The 16938-nt window shown below is 45.1% G+C and overlaps 1 protein-coding gene across 2 annotated transcripts in view; it reads left to right on the plus strand.

Moving 5' to 3' along the window:
* The first annotated feature begins 5163 nt into the window (after positions 1-5163).
* NetB (Netrin-B) overlaps positions 5164-16938 on the plus strand; it is a 67396-nt gene continuing 55621 nt past the window's right edge. Inside the window, exons 1-2 of one of the 2 annotated variants that reach the window (XM_032439853.2) lie at positions 5164-7605; positions 10582-12677. In XM_032439853.2, coding sequence (XP_032295744.1) covers positions 6081-7605; positions 10582-10769 — 1713 coding nt within the window. In that variant the 5' untranslated portion in view covers positions 5164-6080 and the 3' untranslated portion in view covers positions 10770-12677. Of the gene's footprint in view, positions 7606-10581; positions 12678-16938 lie in introns of those variants that run through there. The other variant, XM_002055713.4, reaches the window with a different exon arrangement.

Consider the following 16938-nt stretch of genomic DNA (forward strand, 5'->3'; position numbering starts at 1 on the left):
ATTGCCTTTTGCAACAGCTCTCGCTGCGTTGGCCGTGGACGCCTTGGCCCTAGCTCTGCAGTGACTCCCACGCCCCGCTCCCGCCCACATTGGCATATCCTTCGCCTGAGCCCGTCTCCGGCGCATTGTTGTGGCAGTTGTTTTTGTTGTTAAATTGCTTCTGGCATTTGATTTGTACATCATTTTTAACGAAGCATAAAGTTTTATATGGCAACAGCAACAGGATACCAGCAGTAGCAGCAACAGCAGCAACAGCAGCAGCAGCAGCAGCAGCAGTGGCAGTAACATCCTTGTTGTTGCTGTTGTTTTAGCTCTTGACTTTGGGCTCTGCGGTTGAGCTCTGCGCGAGTACGTGTGTGTGTGTGAGTGTGTGTGTGTGAGTGTGTGTGGGCGTCTCTTAATGAACAAAAAAGTGGCATACAGATATTTTCTCGTTTATTTCGCCCCGAAAACTGTTGAGCTGCCCTCCTCTGCGCCTGACAGCATATCAAATAGGCATTTTCATTTGCAGGAAATATTAAATCAACAAATTACAAAATTACTATACGACAAACAGCACCCTTTCCGCACAAAAAAAAAGGGAAAAGATGTAGATTTCCATATGCATGAAGTATTTCGGTACAGTAGTCATTCGTTGAATGCCACACCGTGGTTTCAGAGATTATTCTAATGCGAAAATATCTAATAAAATATCCTCAAAATTAACTGATGTCTGTTAGACAAACAAAATATACAAAACTCTATCAAATATTTAACAAGCAAGATTCCCTGTAACTAGATTAGTTGTCCGAAACCTTTTTAATATATAAACTGTATTAAAACGAGATTGTACGGATATGGCAGCTATATGGTTAAGAGGACAAATGTCGGAACAGAAAACTATGCTAAGTTTCACGACGACAGCTTCAAGACAAAGAGACTTGTTCGCATATAAACAGACAGATTGACAGACGGACGGACGGATGGACACGCGGAAGCACAGACGGACTGACAGATGGAGGGACGGGCAATTGGACTCTGCCTATGAAATATATCTAGAATATATATAGCCTTTATGGGATCGGGGATGGATGCCTTAAGCAAATGTCAAAACGAAAAAATTAATAAACCCTCTACAAGGCCTTAAAAAAAGGCATATAAAACTTGTTTAGAATACATAAATTATATTAGAAGAGAAACGGTCTGTCACATATTTGAAAAGTTTTCATAAAATCAATAAAGCTCTGAAAATAAATTTGCTTGTTGCACAGAAAATATTGCAAATCGTAAATATTTTCATATACAAATTCCAGGCTATTCCAGGCTATTCGTGCTCTAGCTAAAATTGGCATCTGTTAAATATGGTTGGATAAATAAAATGGTTAGGGCCAATGTTGTTTGTAATTTTGCAAAAGAATTTGTATTTTTAACTAAATCATTTTTGACTTTTAAAATAAGTTTGCTTATGATTTGGTTAAAGTTTTGCTTTATTGTGAAATTGAATTGGAATTGTCATTTCGGATTCCACTAGAAAATGGGTAACACAAATTTGTAGAACAAAAAGAATTTCAGGCATTTTATGAATTGGAAAAGACAATAATAATTTATAGCAGGTTTAACTTCCGGGTGAATCTTGCAGAGAGCGAGAGAGAGACAGAGAGAGAGAGAGAGAGAGAAAGTCTGCTCGTAGATGCATTGAGGCATTTAGAAGCAGTTCTTAAGTCCACACATTTGCCCCAACTCCTAACTCCTCTGTCTTTCTCCGTGCTCGTTGGTCATGTCAAGTGGGTGAGGCAGCAGCAGCAGCAGCAGCAGCAGCAGAAGCATCATCATGCTCATCATTGACGCTGCATCTCAAGTGCAGCAGGCACATCAACATCAGCTCGACGAGACTATCGGAAAATCACGTAATGGGCACGTAGGCCAAATATTTACTTAAGACCAAGCGGGCAACGCAGCGTGAAGGCAGGCAGAGATGGGGCAAGGTGTGGATAAGGTTGCGGGTGAGTGCGTGGCCAGGGGCAGGGGCAAGAGCGGGCTGCATTAATATTGTGGTGGCAAACCAATTGACTTGACAAGCGACGATGAGGAACGGGAGCAGGAGCAGCAGCAGCAGTGCGAGCGGGAGCGGGAGCGGGAACAGAAGCTGGCGCGGGCGTAGGCAATGGGGCGACAACTTCCTGCTGCTGTTGTTTGACTTAATTGCCGCAGCGACGGCAACTGCAACTGCAACTGCAACGGCAGCGACTGTAAACAGTAGTCGAGGCGGCAATAAGCAAACTGACATTGACTTTGACTTTCGGCAGACTCACACAGGGACTGCAGGAACCGCGAACTGCGGCCTCAGTTTGGCCGCCTGTCGATATTCGTTTGATTTTATTGTGGCATGCACCCCGCGGAGTTGTTGTTGTTGCCGCAAGTGGATGCAAGGGATCACACAGACAGCAGCATCACAGCAGCCGATACCAGTTGCAGTTGCAGTGGCAGCAGCAGTAGACAAACAGCCAAACCCCATGACTAATCACGCGTTACGACTTGGGCATATTTGCCTACACTCAAAGAAATTTATGCCTCGAAGTGCATCATGAGAAACGGATTAAGTGAGTGTGTTGATATAGAAATGTGTCAGCTATATGAGGGTGGAGAGATAGAGAGAGAGAGAGAGAGAGAGAGAGAGAGAGAGAGAGAATTGTATAAGACGAGTTATATGCCAAGCTTGAAAAGCCAATTCTGAAGATTGTCAAGGAAATGTATTTAAAAGGACATTGCCCGTATCCTATATTATACTCTTCTCTGTGGACACAGAGTGTATATAGAAATAAAGAATTTATCAAAACTCAACCGATATTTTGATGCTGTTTACAATTTGAATTTTCTCTACACTTATTTAACATTTGTTTAACTCAGCGCAAGCACAATTGGTTTTGGTTTTGCCGCTTGAGAATCGCATAGAGAGGTCGCTGTGAAATTAGTTTGAACTGGTTGCACACAAAATATACAGTTAGCTGCGCTCTTTGATTTGGCAAACGGCTGCAAGTGACAAACAGCCACGCCCCCCAAAAGAGAATTTCACTTAAGTCAGCTGCAGCTGCAGCCTTGGCTATGACTGCGAGCAACGCAAGCATTATCATCCGTCAAGTGCGGGCACTTTGCTTGGCAGCGGCCTGCCACGCCCAGTGTGAGGCGCCCGCAGCTGGCGTTGCAAGTGCAACTGCCACAGCATCTAGTCTAATCATGATTAGACGTTGCAACTGCTCCCGTTGCAAGTTGCAAGCATTTATTTTGCTTTAGCTGCCCCGCAGCTGCTGCAGTTGGTGGAACAGCTGATAAAGTCGCTCGGCTCGCAGGTGAAACTGAAAGTTAAAGCTGCTCCCGGCCCGGCTCGGCCCGACTTTGAGCTGGAATCGGATCCAAGTTGGGGCGCAACTAGGCGCACGTAAATAAATGAAATTAAAATTCCGTTACGAACCCGGCTCAAAAGTCACAGCCACGGGTCAAATACGCTTCATAGTTGGCCAGCTTGGACGCTGATGGGGCCTGACAGGAGCCCAGAGACCGAAAAGTTTACCGCTAACCGCCTTGCCATACAAGGCCTATACAACACCCAACAGCCCAACCCCCCTGGGCGCACACATGAGCCGCAGCTCTCGTACATAAATATTTATAAACAAAGCGAGCTCCGGCTACAAATCCGTTATAAATAAAACATAACGACTCGAATTGTTGGGAACCACTCGAAAAGCAACTGCAAACCGAGAAATAAGCGCAGACGACGCACAAAATGTCAAAAACAATAAATCAAAAGGCGACCGAAAAAGGCGGTCAGGAGCCGGGACAAGTGGCAAAGGGGGGAGCAAGGAGCTGGGCGCGCGAAGGGGGCCTTGGGCAAACCGTTGGACAGTCGCGCGGCCAAACGGAAGCAAAGCGACGGCCGTCGCAGCTTGGGCACGTTCCCAGGCCCGAAAGGTAACAAGCGATAAATAAATGCGTGCGGAGAAATGAAGGGGCAGAGAGAGTGAGGGAGGGGGGGGGGGGCATTTAGGGACTGCGTAATGCGGCCTTACAAATTGCAGATGACACCACAGCGAAGCAAAGAGAGCAAAAAAATAAATAAAAGAAGAAAACAAAAGAAAAGAAAAGTAAAGAAAAGGCTGATATTGCGAGTGGGTCAGGGGTGCGGCGGGGGCTGGCAGCGTGTCCGACTGGAGCATGCCTTTTGGCGCGCTGGCGGCATTAACTGTCAATAAGAGGCTGCTGCTGCGCAGGCGTCCCGGCGTCGCGGCGACGCTGCGTCTGCGTCTGCGTCGACGTCGACGTCTGACGCAGCATATTTGTCGGCGTTTTGCATTCTGAATGAAATAAATTGAATTGAATTCATGACAGCGGAAGTTTTGAAAGCGCTGCGCGAATTGAGGTTAAGGCGAAGACGCGCGCTTAAATGAACAGACAATACACACACACACACACACACACACGCACACACATGCATATATCAGCAAACGATTTTACATTTCCTGTGCCACAGCCACAGTCAACTAATTCAAAATGTCTGGGCTTGAAGTTTGGGCAGGTTGCCAAAAAGGTTAAAAAAAACAGCGACAAATTAGGCACATCAAAAGAAATGTTTGCAACAAATGCCAGTGGCAACATGTGCCTGAGCAACAAATGTTGCTAAGAAGCAGCATCCACAAAACCTACATCCACACTGCGCACAGTGGTAGGACAGGCCCAAAACCAAGACATATTTTTTGCAAAGGTTACAGTTTAAACAAATTGCATTAACCATATGTGTGTGTATATATAATTGTTGTATTTTGTAAATTTCGTGTATATATACACAATTTGCTCAAAAACAATACCAAAAAAACACGTTTATGGTTCCTAAATGAGCATTGCCTGGTAGGAAACAAAAGATATTATTATCCATTAAAGTGAATAGTTTGTAACGCAATTGTCACATGGCCTTTCAATAAAATGTACACACTTGTAGCGCATTGAAGCGATGCCAACAGCAGCGTCACACAGTGCACAAAACTAAGCAAGAGACAGCTAGAGAGAGGGAGAGAGAGAGAGAGAGAGCGTGTGTTGCGGCCCACAAGCAACGGACGACAACGGCAGCGACAGCAACAGCAGCCGGCAAGCGACCGGCCCGAGATGCTGCGGCCGTTCAGTAACTGACAAACGTTTGCCAGGTGAACAACGAAGCCGACGCAAAGCGAACAGTGAACAGTGAACAGCGAACGAGCAAAGCGTGTTTTTGTGTGTGTGTGTGTGTGTGTGTATTTGTTGTTGTCGTTGCTTGTGCTCGTGCTTGGCGCACAGCCCACGCGCGTATGTGTGTCGTATAAATTTTGTTAGCATTTTTTTTTTTCGGTGTCTTGGTGCTGTAGCAACATTTGCGGCCAGCAGCCGCAGCAGCATCCGCAACATGCAGTGGTGAATTGGGCGAGACCAAAAAACGAAACGAAACGAAACGAAGCGAAGCGAAGCGTAGAGCAGAAGCGAATCGAAGCGCAAAGAAACTCAACACAACAGCAACAAATCATTTGGCTTGTTGTCGCCTCGCCTGCAGGATACGCGACGAGGACGTGAACAAAACAGAACAACGCTGGCCGTTGACCGAGTTGCATCGCAAATCGCATCGCGGTCTCTTAGCCCACATCAAGCGCCAGAACAAGTGGCAATTACATTCAGCGAGAGTGTGTGTGTGTGTGCGAGAGAGAGAGAGAGAGAGAAGGAGAATAGAAGAATCAGCAGCAGACTGTGAAACAGAAACCGAAATTGAAATCGGCAAACAGCAAACGGCAATCGGAGCGGCAGCTGTTGCATGCGGCCGCCGTGCCAGACTCAGTGACGCCGCCGCTCAGCGTCCAGCGTCCAGCGTGCCGCGTGTTGCGGGCTGTGTGTTGCGAGTTTTTGTTGTTTTTGTTTTGTGCTTGCTTCGTACGCGCATTGATCCTCGCGAGTGACAGAGACACATATACAAAAGCATAAAAGAGAGTGATTCAAGAGAGAGAGAGAGAAGAGAACAGAGAGAAGAGAGCAGAGAGAGGCGATATTGCGGTATTCAAATCGCAATTGGCCTAGGAAACAACTCAAGGATGAGGCTGCCGCTGCTGTTGCAGTTGCAACTGGGCGCGCTGCTTGCCGCATGCTTGGCCAACGCCGCCGCCGGCATCAATATCAATGCCAACGATCCGTGCTATTTTGAGGGGAAGCCGCGCAAGTGCCTGCCCAGCTTTGTGAATGCCGCCTATGGCAATCCGGTGCAGGCGTCCAGCGTTTGTGGCGCCCAGCAGCCGGAGCGCTTCTGTGAGCTCCAGCGCGATGGCAGCGCCGGCGAGTGTCGGCTCTGCGATAAGTCAGAGCATGGGATAAGTCGTTATGGTGCCGCTGCCCTGACGGATCTTAACAATCCGAGCAATGTGACCTGCTGGCGTTCCGGCAGCGTGAATGTGCCCCACGATCCAGACACAGCGCCGCCGGACAATGTCACCCTAACCCTGTCGCTGGGCAAGAAATACGAGCTGACCTACATCTCGCTCTCGTTCTGCCCCAAATCACCGCGGCCAGATTCGCTGGCCATATACAAGAGCTCGGACTTTGGCCAAACCTGGCAGCCCTTCCAGTTCTACAGTTCGCAGTGCCAGAAGTTTTACGGACGTGCCGACCGGGCCAAGATCAGCAAATTTAACGAGCAGGAGGCACGTTGCATGAACTCACAGCACGATGGGGCAAGCGGCGGCGCCGCACAGCGTTTTGCCTTCAACACGCTCGAGGGTCGTCCGTCGGCCAATGATCTGGACGCGTCGCTGGTACTGCAGGATTGGGTGACGGCAACCGATATACGTGTGGTGTTCCATCGTCTGGAGCTGCCGCCGCAGCTGCTACTAAGTCGGGCCAAGGCCAAGGGCAATGCGAACAGCTTCAGCGATGAGATGACCGCCAGCCAGGAGGAGGAGGAACTGGATGGACATGAGCTGGATGAACAGGATGAGTACGATTACAATTTGCAGGACAACGACAGCGCCGGCTACGACCAGGAGGAGTACGAGGAGCCCAAAAAGCATCTCGAGCTCGATGACGAACTGCATCTGGACTATGCCAACGATGGCGAGAGCAAGCGCCAGTCCAAGCACAAGAGCAGCGCCTACGAGAAACATTTCCAAAGCAAGCTCACGGTCAGTACCCCGCCCGCACCGCCGCTTCCGCCAGTCACGCCCAAAACAACGTCGCCCAGCAAATCGGGCACATCCTCGGACAATTCCGGAGCATCCGTTGCCATGCAGCAACTGCTTTCCGTCTCGCAGCATTATGCCGTCTCTGATTTCGCTGTCGGCGGACGCTGCAAGTGCAATGGCCACGCCTCCGAGTGTATTGCGACCAGCCCCGGCCCCGGCTCAGTGCATGCCGACGCGGACGATGGCCAGGACGACGATATGCCCGCCTCGCTGCACAGCGTCCACTTTGGACGCACCACCTCCGCCCTGCAGCTAAGCGCCAAGCTGGCCATGACCTGCGCCTGCAAGCACAACACCGCCGGACCCGAGTGCGAGCGCTGCAAACCCTTCTACTTCGATCGCCCCTGGGGACGTGCCACCGACAACGATGCCAATGAATGCAAAAGTAAGTACATAGAAAAAGTCATCCCCTATGCCTCATAAAAAAAATGCCATTGGCCCCAATATGCGACGAGGACTGGCAATAAAATGCCACTGCAATTTGCTTATCCAAATAAATATATATATCCATATCTTATATTCACATATATTTCTGAATTAGAATATATGGACATTTGTTTTATAGCCCTCTTCAGGGTATGGTCCCACCTTAACTTGCATATACAACAAAATTTTTGCACTTAATCAGAAAACTGTTTTCCACATTTAAGAAAGATTTCGCTAATTAAATAGTGAATTTCAGAAAACCTGTGAAAATAATTAAGTTTTACGTAGAGCTAAACAAATGAATGTCAAGTCGAACGGTAAACAAAACCTAAAGCTAGGCTCATATAAACTTTTACACGCATTTTCCACGAGCAGGCGTGAAAGCGTGAATCACATGTGAAATTAATTTCGAAAGAGATTCTTGCCAATGAGCCCGAACCTGACCTACAAATACGATCGAGGGGAGCTGAATTTTATGAAATAGTGAAAAATATCTTGGCTTAATTTCGCTTTTTATCCACGCTTGCGGGTGGAATTGAGTATTTGAAATATTTTAAAGGTTGCATATTTTAATTAGCTATTGTGTAATTGCTTGAGCTAAAGCTGAACTTAATTTGGGAAAAGTGCGGCAATCTGTTGAGTAGCCCTCGTCAAGCCTCATAGCTGGCATTCACTGTCGCACGGTCAGTCGGACAGTTGTTCGCCCTGTTGTTCGGCCCCGTCGAGTGGCGCTTTCAATTGCCACCATTGTGCGGCTCGTACTTCTCCTGAAGCGCATTGAACTCGAATTGAATGCATTCTGCCAGGCAGCGGAGCATTCGTTTGCTCCGCTCATGCTCATGGCCAATGCCAGTGCTAGTGCCAGTGTCAGTGCCAGTGGACGAGGCCGACGTCATCGGCATTCTTCGCCTTGCATTTTTGGTGCTTAATTCAACACTTGGATGGCGCATTTGAATGCCTCGACGTGTGGCATGCGGCGTGCGGCGTGTGGCGTATAGCGTCTGGCAGGACCAGCTGCAGAACCAATCCAATCGATTCCAATCGAATCGTGTCGCAGCAATGTGCCGCGATCTACCCCCGCCGCCCCCTGGCATATTTGTTGTCAAAGTCAGCGGGTCATTTATGCCGTCATCATCATCATCATCATCATCAGCATCATCAGCGTCATCCGAGTGTGTCCGCATTTGTACAAACCAATTATTTGTGTTCTTTGCTGTTGGCTCAGCATTGTCCGCACCTTGCAGACGCACGCAGACGCAATCCGCCCCACTCCACTCCACTCCACTCCACTCCACTCTTCTCCATGTCCATGTCCATTGCTATTTGGCTGTCTCGCCTCCACAGAGAGCCATAAATTACTAACGATTAACTTTTTGTGGGCCAGCGTCCAGAATTAATCAAAGAAACAAATGCGCAGCGGGGCGACATCAAGTTAGGGCGTCGCTTCTGTCACGACGTTGCGGGTCAACCCCATAACGGTAACACGGCCTGCAGTCGAAGGTCAGCGTCAGCTCTTGCGACTGTGCTAATTTATGGCTTATAGACCAAATCTCCTGGGCAATTGGCATTTGGGAAATGAACCACAAGCCGGCAGCTGTGCGTGGGCCATAGACGAATCTGTGGAGACAAATATGCCCGAACTGCGACCGGCTGCATTCCGGGTGACAATATTTCCGTCCGTCCGTCCGTGTCCGTCTAAACGTACGTCTATGCGATCTCGGAAACTCTAAAAGCTAAAGACTTGACTTTTTGTATGCAGCTTCTGCTATGGCACGTGTATCTCAAGTTTCTTTCAAGTCTACAAAATCTTGTCGCGTTTCCAGGAAGTCGAAAGAAATCAATATCGAAATTATGTTTTTTAAGCAGATATTGCAGCTTTTAAGAGCTAAAGTTGTCAGATGTAGAAACTTGTTTTGTATACACGGATCCAAGGTATTCTTTTCTCTCTCGACTGTCTTATATTCCTGGAAACTGGGAAAACTCTTACTCAAGTGTAGGCATTTTTTCTGTATCGATTTAAAACTCTGGTCTGGATTTGCGGACTTTCTGTCCACATCTCATGAATATTTCATTTAGTGAAAGAATCCTTTTTATCCCCCTTCAGACTAAAAGTTGTTTTTTCCAGTACGGAAATGCAATTATTATTGTTAATAAAAATTGTTGTTGTTCTTCTTGCTCAAAAAGTTGTCGACATTGAGTTGTATATTCTATGTCCAGTATTTTACGTACTTCGCCAACAAATATCCACACACATTCATAGTACCTGAAGTTTTCGAACGTTCTATTTGACTGCAGCTCCGAAATACTTTGATTAGCATCAAAATTTCTCTGGCCCTATTCAATTGCTAAAGAGGGAACATCAAATTGATTTAACGCACAAGTCGCGGCGATTCAGCGCCGAGATTAAAGGCTTTAATTTGAATTAGTTTTGCTTTTTTTTTTTCTGTTTATTTGGGCGGGGCAGCCACTCGCTCAGCGAGTCCACATCCGTGTCCGTTCTTTCATTTCCCAACAAGAAAGCTACAAAAAATAAACGGAAACAAACAAGCTCGAAGCGCCGGCAAAGGCAAGTGATAAAAATATTTATGTCGAGCGAAATTCCAAGCGACGTCTGCCCGGCTGGGTCGCGGCCATCCATTATTTGAAGCCCCGGCACCGTGCCCACGCCCCGACACGGACTGACCAGCTGGCTGTGGAAGGTTTTGCCAAAGATTTACGCGAGCCAAGCAGAGTAAATATTGAAAGAGGAATCGGCTAGCCGCGGCACGCTGCTCTCGCTACCTGCAATCGAGCGGAGGCCTACCCCAAAAATGCCCAAACCCTGGCCGAAACTTATGGCCAAAGCCAAACCCAAACCCAAGTGCCTGACTGCGACGCGACTCGCTTCCAACTCATTGAGTCGCACATTAATATTTAGATTTGCTTTATTCGCCAGCAATTTGTTTCGATTTCGTTATGGAAACGGTGACCCAGCCACCAGCACTGCACGCTCGCGCACAGTGGGACAAAATGACAGGAAACCAAAGACAAAATAAAAGTTACTTGGTACAAATAAACTTATTCAAAACATTTTCGAGCTGGGGTGCAGCCCGTAAATGTAACACAATATTGAGTACAATATAAAAAAAAAATAAGCATTACAATTTTCGTTTCAACTGATGCACAGTGGAACCAAAGCAGAGTAAATGAATATGTAAGGGCGTAAAATGAACGCACAAATTATTGTACAGCGTTATAATTAAATGATCATATGAAAAAATAATACGTGTCTCTAAATCAGTTGCTTTAAGCAGTTGCACAGTGAGGCAACTTGAAAACTAACAAGAAATCAAGAATCTATATAAGCAGTCTGCTTACCTGTTTGCTCTTGGCTTGGCCAGCTCTTGCGCCAGCCAGCTTGTAATTATTGGAAACTAAGCTAATGTAATCAAATATAAGCCATGCTACTCACCTGTAAGCAAATATAATATTGCAATTACCAGATAATATTTGAATTTGATCAAGAAACTCACCTGTTTTTGGCCAGAGATGAATCGATTGTGGTCCACTGCTTGGTGGAAGTTTGTGGGTTATATTTGTGTGTGTTATGTTGGATTCGGTGTTTTTGGTCGCGGCTCTTCTTTTGGTCTCCGGGGATCCGAGTGAAGCGCATCTAATGCGCGCCATCTGTTTAATTTTCAGAGTTTTCCGAGTTTTTGGGCAGCGGCTGCAATCGAAATGGAAATGCGAAATGGGAAATGGTGGCCGAGCACAGGCCAAGGGTATTGTTTGTTGCGCCCCCATTCAGAATTTTATTTCTTTATTACATTTATGTGTGTGTTTGTGCGATTTCGGGGGTGGCTGAGGCGGTTTACGGCTTGAACTAATTCGCGGCGTTTACATTGCAATCTCGTGCCGTACCCCGGCTAATCCCGACAGCTGTGCGCATTTAGCATGGCCACAAAAGCCAGGACAATAGCCAGGACAGCGCTCAGCTCGGTTCGAATCGGATAGTTCTCGGATTCGTTTGGTTTGGTTTTTCCTTTTGGCTGACTTGCAACAAATTGCGCGAATTAACGGCGGCCATTGCTCAGTAACAGCTACAGCTATCAGCTGGCAGTTAAGTTGTTGCACATATGCAACAAGAATCATTGCGGCTCATATGTCTGGGCCTTGCTAGAGCGGGGGGCAGGCAGCGGGCGTGTGGCGTCGCAGACGGGGCATCGAATTGCGACCGAATCGCTTGGAACACAAAACAAAATGCAACACTTTATATGCCAACCACAACAATGTGGCATCGTCGAGGGGGCGTGGCGTGCCTTTTGGCGGACTGCTGTTGGTGGGGGAGGAAAAATGTTGGCAACTCTGCTGCGGTTACATTTTGTTGCAGTTTGTTGGCAGCGCGCCTGAAAGTATGCAAAAAAACAGTTGCTTATTTAAAAAATAGCATAACGTAAAAAACTAGAGAAAGCGATACGAGTGACGGAGACAGAGCGAGAGAGAGAGAGAAGGAGAGAGTGGGTGGGAGCGAGCGAGAGAGGGAGAGAGAACTGATGGGAATGCATAATGAGTGTCCTTTGTGCCAAGACTCGACTTCATTCAGCTTCAGTCGACTCCCAACTCCAGCGCAGACTGTACTTAATTTTGTGTTATTTTGGGAATGTTCAAGGGGTCGGATAATGGCGGGGGATTAAGATTATGAATGTGATTTGTTGTGCTGGTCAGGAATGCGAAAAATTCGAATCAAAAGCAAAGATATGCCAAAGCCAAACTACAATGGGAATTTTAATTAGTGCGCAAGAGCTTACTACACCCAAGTAGTGTTGGTTAACTGTGCCATAATTAAAATATAATTCTTTAAAGCTGCAGTACGTTTACTCGGTTAAAGAGAAATTATATTAAAATGACTGATGGGTTATCAATTCGTTATAAATAAGCAGAGCCCTTTCCATCCCTCCGATTGCGGATATGTTAATAATAGGTATGTTTCATGCAAATGGTATATTTGCTTTAGTAAAAGATTTGTAATATGTAGTTTAATTTTGCTGCTAAAGTAAATAAACCCTTAGCAGTAACTCTCTAGTCCACTTTTTTACTTTTTGGCATTGGAGAGTTCTTCTATAATTTATATACTTTTCTTTATCTGGAAAATTGGTTTATTCCTGTTAAGCAAGGTAAAACGCAATTCTGCTGCAGTTGCCAACACTGCAAAGCTGCTGTTAAATTTATCAGGCACTAGGTTAAGCACAATGTAATTTATTCTCATATTTTAAAGCTGCAAGTAAAGAGGTCAGCTAATGTTGCAAGTGAATACGAGATAGCTTAGTCAGCAGCGAGGGTCAGCACTGAGACCCTGTAATATTAGCTGGTGAAAGAGCGGAACAGGTAATGAAATGAAGGTGTGTAAGCGAATTTATGGACTCAAATATTTGTTAAAAATGAAAGTTTATTTTAGAAGACAAACTGACCAAGTGGCAGTCGCAAAGAATAAGGTGTTGCTTGTATCACCCTTCACTGTGCGAACTACACTTTGTTATGAACCCTGAACTTTCTTTAGTTTTGTAAATGTCTACAACAGTGAAAAGGAATCTTATACGACTGCATAAAGTAAATATGTTCTCGATCAGGATCTAGCTACGTTCGTCTCCTCGTCCTTATTAATGCGCCAATCTCGAGAGCTGCAAACATTACAGTCTTCCAAATTAAATTGCATATGCTCATATCTAAAACAACGTACTTATATATCTCCGGCTATATTCACAATGTTAACGAATGTAAAGCCAATTTATTTATACAGCATAACTCGCACATATTAAGAGCTGGAGAGATCATATTTAAGGCCTCTCATAGTATATACAGTTTAAGATAATTTCACTATTTAGATAATTCGCCCAGTTCGACGGAGAGTTGAAAAGTCGCCTTTTAAAAGCTAAATCCTTGTGCTTTAAAAATCTTTAACTCGCAGCTTAATGTTCAATTAGCCAGTTCTTTGACCATGAAATGCTGCAATCTCGCAAGCTCAGCTGACAATTGCACAATAAATATGCTCGTATATATATATGTATATATATCTCTTGGCTGATCTCTCTGCGGCTCCAACTGAGGAGGTTCCCACGTTGCGTTTTGCCAGCGTCATTTGATGCAGTGGCAGTGGCATAAAAACCACGCAATTTGCAACACTTTTAACACTTGCACGGCTCAATGGAGTGCAACGGCAACCGAACACCCCAGTCGCCCAGCCCAACGCCCCAAATCCGCAGCTTCCTGCCGAGCCGCAACACGACCATCGCTGCCCACATCACCCCCTCACCTACTCACTCCAACCCACCTTTGGTACATGCCACAGCAAAGTCGAAGTCAAAGCAAAGCGTAAAAACCCCAAAGCACAGAGAGAGAGAGAGAGAGTAAAAATGAATTAAACAAAATGTGAAAATAAAACGGAAACGGAATCTGAAAATGCTTTGGAAGCTAACTTTGCTGCTGCTGCTGCTGCTGCTGCTGCTGACTGCTATGCTGACTGTTGCTTTATGTTGTTGTTGTTGCTGTTGCATTCAAACTAACGCAGCCGCATGATTTTGCGGTCTATGCTCCAACACCTGCCGCCACTCTCCCCACTGCCTGCGCAGCCGTGCCCTTATCATACCTGCTCGAAAGCACTCGCTACTCCACATGCTCTCAGTGTAATCGAATCTGTGCATTGCTTGCCTGCCCCCCACCGTTCCCCACTCTCTCTCTATACACACGTACACACACACACACACACACACACTCGATCTATCCCTGTGCTAACTGCCCATGCCCCTCGGGCCGCCTCTTGCCTTGCCCTGGTCCAAGCGCTTTGGCCCTTTTTCTGGCCGCCTTTATTTGCCTGGCTTTTCATTCGCAGTCATCGCAACGCTTTCGCGCGCCCATTACCATTGGCTACGTGCCGCAGTTTTTAACTGCCTTTTAGCTACGGCAATCTAGCTAGCACTCTGACTGCCCAGGAGGCAGCCCCCCTTTCCTCTCTGCTTGGCTGGCTTACTGACCCAGCTGACCACACGTAATTCAAATGGCTTCAAATTGCGGGGCGCGCATTGCAAATCCCCGCAAAGCTGCAGCTGCTACATAGTGTTGCACCCCAACCCCCTCCACTGCTCATGGCAGCGCCTTAGTCCCCCCTACCCATACCTCTCCCCCCACCCTTGGGGCATAAAGTGCCTTTGTTAAAAGAGGCCATCAATTTGTCGGCCATTAAAAATGGGCATGGCAAATTATAAACTAACCAAAATTCCAATTGGAAGTAATTAACGCCCTTGTACATGTGCGTGTGTGCGTGTGTGTCTGTTGGGGTCGAGCAGGTCGGACAGGCGACAAATCGCTGCAACTTATTTACAAACAACAGCAACAACAACAGTAGCACCTAACTATGTCCAACAGCAGCCAAAAAATAAAATAAATAGCTGCGAGTCCCCGACTATTAAATGCTCTATTGATAGTTGAATAATGAACGATATCATATGCCGACCATATGAGGCAAAGGCAGCGAGAAGAATAAAAAAATTATTTTGAACACGTTCACTTACAGTTTTAGGCCAAAATATTAGCAATATAATATAATAATACAACAATATTAATTTACCAAAAATGTTTTACCTCGAAATTAAAGAGAAATTATCTAGACATATTTAAACAGTTTTAAGGTTTTTCAACATTTTTTTAATGTTTCTTTCATAAGCAAGAATCTTTTCTTTGTTGCTACTCAAATGTCTATCAGCTGTTAATCCGACTAGCTTACACAGATATTATTCTATGGCTAAGTAAACTAGTCGGATGTCTAGATGTCTATTTTGATGCGTTGCACATTTTGTAACAAAATTGGAATACCCCATTTGGAAGGGTATAAAAAGGGCCATCAAATACTGGGGGCCTGAGTTGGCCCCTAAATGAATTTGTTGCTGTTTAGAAGCAAAGCTGAAGTGTTTGACTGGGTGGAGCTAGGTGAAGGGAAGGGGGCAGCTGCTAACAGTAGCACAAACAACCACACACACACGCACACACACACACAGTTGTACGCCCGAAAAGAAGAGGAGACATAAAATGTTAAGCACATTTCGGCTGCTATTTTACAGTCTGCGGATGCGAGCGCCGCCTCGCACACCTCAAACAGCACTCATCTATTTTTCTTCATTAACACACACTCACATATATAAATACGTACACACACACACACACACTCACAGCGGGCACGACAAACGCTTTAATAGTTTTTCCGTGCCTTTAATTTATGTGAATTTAAAAACATTTTGTGGCCAAGCGGCATTGAGGGAAGTGCTCGTAGGAGAGGGGTTGGCGGGGCGGTTAGTTCTAGGGCAGTTTTACATGCCAAACGAGCTGCACAAACACAGCAACAACGTTTGCATTGCCATAAGGGGCCCCCACTTTCCCCCTGTCCATACTTTTCAGATTGCCATGAAAATTGCTTTTAAATGAAGTTTTTTCGCAGCAGCAGCTCAAAATATGCTCAAGCAACTCGGAAACAGAATTTAACCCAACCACAGGGTATTTTTATTTTGTGCAAATTTACACTACGCAACACCCTGTATAAATAAAGACCACCCTGTCTATATCTATATCTATATCTATATCTATATCTATATCTATATCTATATCTATATCTATATCTATATCTATATCTATATCTATATCTATATCTATATCTATATCTATATCTATATCTATATCTATATATATATCTATCTATATCTATATCTATATCTATATCTATATCTATATCTATATCTATATCTATATCTATATCTATATCTATATCTATATCTATATCTATATCTATATCTATATCTATATCTATATCTATATCTATATCTATATCTATATCTATATCTATATCTATATCTATATCTATATCTATATCCTATATCTATATCTATATCTATATCTATATCTATATCTATATCTATATCTATATCTATATCTATATCTATATCTATATCTATATCTATATCTATATCTATATCTATATCTATATCTATATCTATATCTATATCTATATCTATATCTATATCTATATCTATATCTATATCTATATCTATATCTATATCTATATCTATATCTATATATTTATTGGATATACACATTTCTTCCAAGAATAGTCGCTTGTTCGGTTCACGGTTTGAACCAACTCTCTTGAAATAAAAATTGTTCATGCCACCTCCTCATACGCCTATTTATACGGCTAGAGGAGTATTGAGCAGTTGCAATTGTAATGTTTTAAGTCGTTTAAATCAACTTAATGAAAGTTGTTGTTGTTGTT

This window comes from Drosophila virilis, chromosome X (genome assembly GCF_030788295.1).
Source record: "Drosophila virilis strain 15010-1051.87 chromosome X, Dvir_AGI_RSII-ME, whole genome shotgun sequence".
NCBI lineage: Eukaryota > Metazoa > Arthropoda > Insecta > Diptera > Drosophilidae > Drosophila > Drosophila virilis.